Here is a 10,512-nt window from a genome sequence, read left to right as displayed (position 1 = left end):
CAAGTTCCCTTTCGAAGACCGATTTCTTGCCAACACTGTCGGGCATTACACCTCCATCTGTCAGAAACAGTTGAAAGTGCCATTTGGTGGCCATTGTTGCATAAAGGTTGCTGATGGATCACTCCGTGGCTTTGCAAAAAACGTATTGCCGTCTCCATGTAATTAACGAGAGTTTAAAGCGTCAGAAAGTTCATTTAAGGTTTTACGTCCGAAAGGAGAAAATTTTTGCACAAAATGAGCCTAGATGTGGATAAGGAATTGTTTTCGGCAAAAATAGGTCAAGGTTATGGGCGCATATTTAATTGGAGCTGACAAAAAGTGGCGGGGCTTAACTTTTCGCACGTACACTTCTTGCATTAATGGCCGGGCTTATCTGGAAAAGATCCGACGGACTCATCCGAGAGTAGTACCGGAAAGATATTCACATGTTCTAAACAAGTGGTCGGTCGATTTGAAAATGACGCCGCTGTAATTCTGTCCACAAGCAGAAGGTGAGAATAGGACGAATAAAATGGCACTGTCATGATATGTTGACGGTTGTTTATTCACACTGAAGGCTGTTGTGTTCGACAACAACGGGCCAGGCTGTCAAGGGTTCCGTTCTGGCAAACAGAAAAAGGTAGAATCTGCGTACCTTGGGTACGTAATCAATCGATGGCCTGGTAGGATTAGGTCTCGAACAAGGGTCATCTAAAAGTGAGTGTCATGGTTCGTGTAGCGGTCATTTTCTGCAAGTACTGCTTCAAGATAACGAGCATCGTGATGAACCGACAAATTCGGCTGACAACGCTACCGAACGTCTGAACAGATTTTCCAATCGCCACCCTTTGAAAGTCTCTATTGGAGGCGTGACGATTTCGTTTATGTGGCCTGTGTGACTACGTAGGGTCGGTCAACAACAGTCATCGTCTTGAAGAGTCGAGTTGATTGCTTACTCCTGAAGCCGATTTCAAAACTCAACACGACAAAACGAAATTGGGGGGATTCGGCTCAGGTTGCGACATTGAAAGTCTACGGTTCGCACCATTCGCCGGAAATCATTCAAAATCGGTCTGCACATGAATGCTGATAATATTTGTGCGATTTGAAAAGACCTGCTCTAAAGCACCTCCTCAGTGAGACTTCCAGACCACTCCTCGGAATTGTGGTAACACGAACTGCAATTTAGGGGTTCACACTGACTGACGCTACAAGGTCGAAGCAAGCCTCCATGCTGCTGATCGAGGGTTTGTCTAAACGATGTGATCTTGGCACGTCTACTTCGCAGTTGCTATCGGCACAGTGTCCATAAATACGAGTCAAGGTGTCTCAGCTACATGAACACTGTCGTGAGAGCCATCAGTAAAGTATAGGCGACGAACGGCCTGTCCAAGAAAGGCTTCAACAAACCAGCACGTCAGTGATCGATAAGAAAGATAAAGTTTGCAACGATGTTAGGCAACCGCATTGCTCTTCCACCTGTTCGATTCAGTAACGTGCAGATTTCAAATACATCCTTCTACTTACTTCATTTCGTGAAAACAAACTGCAACTCAGAAGCCACTTTCATCCAGGTGAGTGAGTCGATTTCGCATAAATTTCCTGACCAGTTTCTGTTATTCGACGCAACTGTATGGATCCGGGACGCTTGGAACATTTTGTTTGGTGTGACAGAGGTTTCGTAACGTGAGTGGAATCGCCAGCCGTGCTGCGCACTCTGAGTATACCGATTGAGAGTCAATCTTCAGGAGTTTAGCGCTCAAACATCACTTGACTATCGGCAGGTTTTTTTTGCCTAATCGTACATGCTTTGTCATTTAAGTTCCGTGGAACTCTCAGACAAAAATGGAGCCGACAGAGAGGATTCTGACGAAGGTGGTATACCATCTAGTGATGCAAGATAGCTTTGAATTTATGCCCCATTCTTCTAGGCGTAGAGAACGGAAGTGATTAGATTTCATGAAGGACAACGGAGATGAAAGACAGACTGTTTTGGAGAAAGTATTTCCGCTGGATAATGAACAGTTGACCAGGTTGTCTTACCCCGAGGAACGACGCGCTTCTTGAAGCGAACGGCCTGTAATATTCCGCACATAGTCGTCGCAGAGGAACCATTAGTGTATTGGTAAAAACGCATGCCCAGTTCTCCACGATCATGCCCCGAGAGAGGCGTATGAGAGTGTTGTTGGATTATCCGTCACACTAGCTATACCTGAATTTCAAGTCCGCAACATCAGAAAAGCTTACTTATTTACTCGTGGTTCATATCGGGCGTCAGCGCAAGTTAGCCACATGTGAGCTCGAGATGGCTCAGTGGTTAAAGCGAGAATTTACAGCATCGGCATCTCGACTGCTCTTGCCTAGGCTTGGGCAACCTGGCGGTTTCTCAGCCCTCGTGTCTCCTTCCGGTGGGCATGGCAGCTCGGCACCGAAATGGTGGCACAGCTGACGACTAGTATTAGCCGCATGTTCCTGGAAAGTTAGCCAATCCCACGAAATCATACCATAGTCCCTGTTGAAAGCTTCGGTAGAATAGAGTCCTCTGCATACTTGGAGAAAACATACCGCGTTAAGGGTTCTAATGAACCTGTCGATTTTCCAATTCACAATGTGTCTTTTCTCAGCAGACAACACTGTTATCCCTCATCACTCTCTCCAAACGATTTCCAGGTTCTGCCTCTATCACGTCAGACTAACAACGACTGTGCACACGGAAGCGACACGAAGCAGTCGAGGTCGCAAGTAGTTCTCCACGCTCTCCGTTGATCTATTCAACTTGAAACTGAATGATCAAAGTCTAGGCTGGGGTTATTCTGGTTTTAGTTTATGGTATCCGTTCTGAGTTGAATGGATGACCAGATCGATGCCTCGAACAGATCGATCACCTTCATCCATCACGGGTGCGTAACGTCCATCGATCACATTCCACATAAGGGGAGGGAAGAGTTAGCAAACCAAATTGACCAATTTTTCCGTATATTTTTCGTGCCAACGATACAGACATACGTTGTCAGATTTTCCCCTCATCCCACTGAGCGCTTTTCAAGGGCCGCTTGCACATTCCAGCCAACCTAATGTCTGTTAATTTTCCTCAGAGTTCAAGTATGGTCTTCTCACTCCACGGTGTGTTTTATCCGAATTTTGAGCTCACATTATGACTGAGTGATCTAATTTTATGTCCGATTCAAGGTCACCAAAGTGGAAGATCACTCAATCAGCTGATTTCTTACCGAAGCGTGTTGAAAAAAGGCGTGGAAGCAAACTATCACACCGTCACCACCAGATACTTTTTGATCGGGGTCAGACGAATCGATAAGGTGATCATCCCAGGGCATAAAATGAGAATGCAAAATCTCCCAAATGTTTCATAGGCAAAGTAGGTACAAAGACAACAAAAAAATAGACCCCACAAAAAGCCACGAATGTGAAAATCAAGAGGAAAATCGATATATCACAACTGCTTCATTCTGGCCATCAGCGCCTCAAGGCTTTCTTCTGTGGAGGCCACACACTGTTCGTCCGTTGAGGGATCTGTGCTCTTCCCATTGGGTTGGTAAATAGTCCGAACCCCTTCTCCTAGCAGCTGGCCTTGGGGGTGACTGTTCGATGGTTCCGAATCGGATTCCACCTCGATTTCAAATTCATTGTCATCGTGTTTTGGCTTGTCGGTTGCTGCATCCGCCTGTTGTTTCATCGCAGCTTCCCGGAGCTTCTCCTCATTCCAAGCGCCGTTAGCGGGAAGTCCAAGCGATTCCAGCTGCTTCTTGCGTTCGGCTTGTCGTCGACAACACCAGTTGTCGGCACAGTGAGGATTTGGTCGAAGGTCAACACGGTAAAACGAATCCTTGGCCGCTCCGTAGCCAACGTAGCTAGAAACCTGCGAGACAGAAACGGAATATAAGGGACTACTGACAAGTCCAAGAACTATCAACTGTCATTGGATGTGATGAGACGTGACTATGGTCGGTCGATTTACTGGATAGATTAGTATCGAGAAAGTAACGTAGAAACAAAATTGGAACCCGAATTGTACGAAGTTCGACAGACGCACTCATTTGCACGCCAATCTGGTTTTCACAGTAAACTCACCTGAATCTCAACCGAATCCTATCGTGTAGGCTATTCTTTAGACAAATTGTCGAATCTCGTGCGATTGGAGCTCAAATAGAACATAAGTTTGACGGAAACTCGGGGACTGCGTCTACCTGATGAGCCGCAAGAAGGGCAAAACCGGTTGTGGGCTGTCGATGTGTTTTCAGTGGCCTCACGAGTAACGTCTTACGTTCATACAATGTATTACGATACCTCGAATATCCTACCAAGTCGATGTGTTTTCAGTGGCCTCACGAGTAGCGTGTTACGTTCATACAATGTATTACGATACCTGGAATATCGTACCAATTGAGGAGGCCTGGTGCAGCAAATTCAGTTGAAGAACATATACGAGAGATTCAGGTGTCTCCCGTCATTTGTTTGCGAACTGTGGGAATGCATTATCGTGCAAGAACAAGGGGAAGTGAACTAAACGCTTTTCACCTGTCTACGATTAATGATCGTGACTGACGAGATAGTAGCAGCCTGCAGCATGTCCGTATACAGGTGGCCATAAGGTACTGACCGCTACGTAAGGGATTGAAATCTCTTGAGCCGCATATAAGGCTTGTCGGGTTGAGGGGCATGTACTACAAAATCCCCCAACCACCAACACCTGAAACAAAAGTGTCCAGAAAGTTTCAAGCGTTTGTGGGGTTACCTAACTGGGCCGATCGATCGACACAACCAAGGTATGGATTATCGTTCGGGGCGTCGGGCCTTCCGCTCACACCATACAAGCGCAACATGTTCAGACGTAAAAATTCAGATGCGTGCAGCGTGCGCTGGTGGACTAGTGGTAAAACGCTCGACTCGCAGGTCACATGTGCGGAGTTCGAACCCCAGCACGGTCATTGGATATGCGCTGCTGATGAGCTCTAAGAAGAGCGAAACTCGAGTCCATTGCTTCCCTTCCCTTGGTGCAGACTGACCAGAATGATTACGCCAGGACATGAAGAGTGAGTGTGCATTCTGCTAAATCCCGCAGTTACCAACGCCTGAGAGAAAATAGTGTTTTCCGTTCCAATTTGATGTTGACGAAAGATTCACGAAGACCATGAGGTGATAACGTAAAATGAAAGCGGATACTGTCAAGTTGAGCTCCGTGGGCTCTTCGCGTCTTTCCTGGTGGGATGCCCGTGATTTTTTGTCATGCGTGGTTGGAACCCCCATAAGACATGAAACGGAGTAGCCAGCTTGTCAAACTACCCAGGCATCTATCTTGGTGTTGAGCGTGTGTTGGGGGACAAGCGATGGTGAGTAGATCTCACTGACTGTGCCCTGCTTTGGTGCAACACTCAGCTGTGTTCATCTTAACAGTTTTACATAGGGCATAGAGGCTTCTTCCCCTATAGTTATCTGGCAATTGAGCACCAGATATTGTTAGTGCGATATCGACATCCATGAAGTTGATGATGATGATGACTACGCTATCCCGAGTATTTGGCGCGGAAACCTCAGCACATCTACTTGCAAGCCCGAAAAAATTAAACGAACCGACAAAATATCCTTGAGAACTGCACATGGATCACCGCTTCGCGCAATTCCACGCCCTGCACGATCTAGGCTTAGAAACAATAGAGAAATACATTAGGCCAGCGCAACAGCTCTTCCAAACTCTCTAAAAGTACACTATGAAAGCACGCCACAGAACGCGACAGATATCCAGTCGAGCAACGCGCACCGCTGGAGTGTAAACTTTCTGACAAATAGCTGAAATGAAGGCGATACTTTTCGTTTTGAAATCAGCTGAGAGACGAGCATACTCAGCAACGGCGTGGTACCAGGGTGTAATGAATGAATCTCAGCTGATACCCCAAAGTTACATAAACTGATGCGGAAGTTCCGCTGATACCCCAAAGTTACATAAACTGATGTGGAAGTTCATTTGACGCTGCAACAGTGTGGGTATAACGAACCAATTACAAATGCGGTGATCATACTAGCTGGAGTAAAAATCACTTGAATATTATTGGTAGAACCAGCTCCGAACGTAACGGGACTACATACAAGCCAATGGGATAACCGTTTTCGTTGAGGCAGATTTCATTGGTTGTTCTTCACTCATCCTTGACAGATGAGTTGTATTCTTAGTTTCAGTTTTTGACCGCTTGTACATGACAGTGATAAATAAATCAGTCGGTTCGCACGTTCACTGACTTTTTCTGGTTTGGCCAAGTGCAGCCAAGCGCACCAGGCTATCAATCGGCTATCCATACCGGGGTTCACAGTAATAAGAAGGCATTAAGGAGACTGTCGTCCACAACAGATATCTTACGCAGTAACGAACGAATTACAAAAACAGAACGAAAGAATGCTACCTGGAGAGATGGAATACTTACCTCGCCAAAATTTAACAGCCATTTCAATGAGTTTTGAACCAACAAACTGGCTACCAAACCCATTGTGGTGGGAAGTGAGGCAGCACAGACGCCTTCACGCTTAAGCGTCTTTTCATCCAGACCACTGGCTACGATAAGCGGAGGGAGACATTCAAAACATGGCGTCCGTCCGGGATACAGTAATTGTATGTGACAACTCATGGCGTCCTCGCTAACACCGGATTCAAACCACACCTGTGGTGAAACGAGGGGAAAAAATACGGGAATGTTGTTGCGAAAACTGGTCCTTGGCTTCATTGAGAGGCTTTCACAAAACAGGTTGAAAACAACGGAGCGAAATAGGTTCACTTAGAGCCAAGAGTACACACACACACAACTGCGAAGGAGTCTATTTTTAACTCTTTCGGTGCAAAAATGCATCTTTATATCCTTCCAGCGCTTTGGATGAAGATCGCAGTCCTTATAGAAGACGCTCATCTACATTCCCACTAAATAGATTATTCTGGTATTCCTAAAGGTCTCTCATCAATAAAGTTCAGTACCCTACAAGCGAATTTTTCACATTGATTTTTTTAGCCTACACAAACGAGTAAAAAAAGCGTTTCAATAAATGAGTTAGAAGACCGATAAATTGACTGATAAAGCGCAAACTGAAACTACATCAATCACGAAAGACAGTGCGACGAAGGTTCGAAAGCCATAATTCATAATTTTATTTTAAGATGTCTACCGGGAAATGTTATCGTTCGATACCAAGTGAACCAGTGTGTGTGTAAAAAACTTAAATACAAGCTATCAATCTATCTTAGGTTGGGGCAACAGATCCGATCGTGCCCCGCACACTTGGAATAATCTCGATTCCTTACCTGATTCAATTCATTACACGCCTTGTTGATGGTCATTCGGGCCTCGAAGTTGTCCACACAGCTGAGTACCAAATCGACCGGTTGTCCGGAAACTTTACCTCCATATTGAATTCGACTGAGAAAGTGTTCGTAGTGTTCCAGTAGAGTGATGTTGTAGTTGTGTGCCTCAATGTCTACATCTGGGTTGATGAAACTTAGGGTAGCCGCCGCAGCTGACACTTTGCTCAGTCCGGATTGGTGAGGCTGTGAGGGTTGAAAAGATCGGCTCCAGGATATCAGCACAAGTTACGAGGGGCAGTATACAGCTTTTAAGATGATCGGAAATCCAGGTGAAACAATAAGACGAAAAGTTTGGTACGCATTCAAAAGCCGTCCTCTCATCACCAAAGTCATCATCAACGACAGCAAAATGTGAGTGTTAAAATATCGGCTATTCACTACTGTAGAACCCAGTTGCTCATCCAGAACTGTGTTCTGAAGAAGCTCAACGACTTTCACACAACGGTGACTAAAAATGGACATTTCAAACACCATCCGAAGAACCGCAACCTACTATTTATAGCAGTAGTTCCGAAACTCCCATTCCTTGGCAAGCATCTGAGAAATAAGTGTACCGAAAACTGGGGGGTGTTACGCAGCCCTGAGTCGGGAAATAAAACTGTACCTTGGCAAGCATCTGAGAAATAAGTGTACCCTGAGTCGGGAAATAAAACTGCATACTGTGTACAATTCAAAAAACGATACTGGCAGGCATGACAAAATAAAACTCTAGTGTGATTCGGACAGAAACTGATGGGGGTTTTCCAAAGGCACTGAGGTACTGTGCGAGAACTGATTCGCAGATCAGAAATTCATTGTGTTTAACATCTTCAGGTCGATTCAGAATTATCAGACAGAAACCGGAGTTGCGCAGGTCATTCATAATTCTTCTGAGTGATAGGCTCCAGCCACGACCAGCCATTGGCAAGGCAACAAGATGAATGCCATCTAACTTGTATTTTTGAACCCAGGATCGATACGCTCTGGCGCTTCTCTTTAATTTGCCATTGGTTTTCAACCAGTTCATGCGTTTGCTCACCTTACTGACCCGTTCAGAAGCCAGGCTTGATAATGGTGTGACGGTGGATACTACTGATGGGGGTATGCGAGTAGTACGTTTTTCTCGTAAATCCGCTTCGGGTCTCTTGAAAAAAGGAGACCTATTACGGAATTTGTGGAGTCGCATTTGCTTGCATTTCAGCAACAGTCAAGAATATCCAGGAAAGTTCAGGAAGACGCGTTCGATGAGAAAATGGACATTCCATTTCTGTGAACGAGATGCATTTGAGAGTTTTACTTCCGTCCTATAGTCTGCAACTGTTCACTTGGCGTTTTCTAATAAATAACTCCGCAGCAAAGGCCTTCTTCCTTTCACTGGTATAGTAACGAATAACAAAATCTCTTACAATGAAGATAGACACACGTACACACACACACACATACACACACAAAACTAACCTGAAAGAACAGCCTATTCATATTGGCCATTTCCACCTTGTCGTAGTCGAACAGAATGAGACGACCAATACCACACCGAACCAACATTTCAGCGGTGACTGATCCCACACCACCGATACCCACTATGGCAACCGTCTTCTCTCGGATCCTGATGTGGGAAAAAGCGAAAGGGTCGAATGACAGATATCACACAGTGCTGGGGGTATTGGGTGATACTTGAACCAGTAAAAAACGGATTCATATGGCCAGAAAAATACCTTCTCTAACATCTAATGATCTAACCCAATGGGACGCAAAAGAACTAGAGAGCTGCCGGTAGGGTGTACCCTCGAGCGTTTGTGGTTTTATTTACAACTACTTATTACATTCACAGTAGTGAGAAGATAACTGCTTTCTCAATGGACAGCTTTGCACGCAGTGTGCCGGATGCCTAAGGGGCCTCGAAACGGGCACTGAACTTTAGCCAGATTAGATGAGACAAACGAAGTTGAAGCAACTACATTGACAGCAAATAAATGATTCTATAGGGGGCGAACTGTCTGCCGTGCAATCAAGGCGTGGTACGCTCTTGGCAGAAAACGTCTACTTTAGCTCTCGAGCTGAAATCGTGCATTCATGGCTCCACTTTCCTGCCGAAAGTACACCTAAATTTGATAGAGGGAAGAGGACAGTCAGGTATCCTAGAACATTTCATAGGCCTTCTTGCATGTGCTACTTTGTCACGACGGCTTTCCTGTCTGGGCACTGTTTCCCTCAGTGTCCGAGGAAACAGTGGATGACAACGTGGCTAAGGTGTTTGCTATTTCGTGCTTCGTTGGTGAACCCCACTAAGCACAGGATTGGTTGAAGATATCTTTTCGGGGAAATCGGTCCGATAACGGTTGTAACTCAAATACTATTACCGTTTAAGTCGTGCAAAACAGGTCAGCATGTTTCGATGTTGTCGTGAAATCCGCGCAACACCTAGAAGATTGCTGGCGAAACATTGCACACAGTAGCGAGGAGCGGACACTGCGTGTATGTCAAGCTTGTCAAACTCACGTAACTCCAGGATTATAGGAGAGGAAGACGTGACTGAACAAAAAAGAATATGACCATTGAATCACGGAATTCAGTGATAAAAACGGATAGAGCAATCACTAACCACATGTGTTAGTGACCCGAAGTTATGAGAGAAACTTCCGATTAGAAAATCCCAGAAAACAAGCGGCCGTTTGGTCGGGGTTCGCTCGAAAGTAAAAGGAAGAAACACAGACAGACACGCACTCAAGTTTGCTTACGCCGCATAGTTTTCCACCACTCCCATGCGCTGTAGGGCCATCAGACGACTGTACGGATTAGAGTCCACGACCTCGGAACTGATTTTATCGATCTTCGACCTCATTGTACGGCTGGCGGAGAGTTCGGACTGCAACTGGACAAGCTGGGCATTGAGCACATCCAACTGTGCACGCAAATTGCGGTTAGTTTGGCGCAGGGATTTCGTATGAGAAGGCATTATTGGGTGGAATATCGCTGAAATGTGACAAAAACTGCATTGAACGGGGGATGTACAGTGTACTCAGTCCTTAAGAGGGCAACAACGGTCAAGGCAGAGAGGTGTAATTAGTGAGCAACTACCGGATAAGTAATCCGTTTGTGAAACCAGAGTTGGTTTCGCTGATCCCGCCAAGTATTGCCAGTCGTGTACGGCACCCACACGTGATGCTACTGTAGACTACTCATCCGCACACACA

The 10,512-nt window shown here is 45.6% G+C and overlaps 2 protein-coding genes across 2 annotated transcripts in view; both read right to left on the bottom strand.

Annotated features, from left to right (window-relative positions):
• The window catches only part of T265_11954 (hypothetical protein), a gene marked incomplete at both ends in the record, with an annotated part of 3,844 nt that extends 1,770 nt beyond the window's left edge, over positions 1–2,074 (bottom strand). Inside the window, one exon of the mRNA XM_009178800.1 lies at positions 2,023–2,074. Coding sequence (XP_009177064.1) covers positions 2,023–2,074 — 52 coding nt within the window. The remainder of the gene's footprint in view (positions 1–2,022) is intronic.
• A 1,210-nt stretch (positions 2,075–3,284) lies between these two features.
• T265_15625 (hypothetical protein) lies at positions 3,285–10,291 on the bottom strand (the record flags this gene model as incomplete). Its single annotated transcript, XM_009178799.1, has 5 exons — positions 3,285–3,856; positions 6,414–6,647; positions 7,280–7,522; positions 8,777–8,924; positions 10,057–10,291. The coding sequence occupies 5 exons, from the start codon at positions 10,272–10,274 to the stop codon at positions 3,431–3,433; spliced, it is 1,269 nt and encodes a 422-aa protein (XP_009177063.1).
• Between the last annotated feature and the right edge of the window lie 221 nt (positions 10,292–10,512).

Source organism: Opisthorchis viverrini (genome assembly GCF_000715545.1).
Source record: "Opisthorchis viverrini unplaced genomic scaffold opera_v5_664, whole genome shotgun sequence".
NCBI classification, from domain to species: domain Eukaryota; kingdom Metazoa; phylum Platyhelminthes; class Trematoda; order Opisthorchiida; family Opisthorchiidae; genus Opisthorchis; species Opisthorchis viverrini.
The sequence above is the reverse complement of the archived record's forward strand: the minus strand, read 5'-3'. Positions and strand labels throughout refer to the sequence as shown.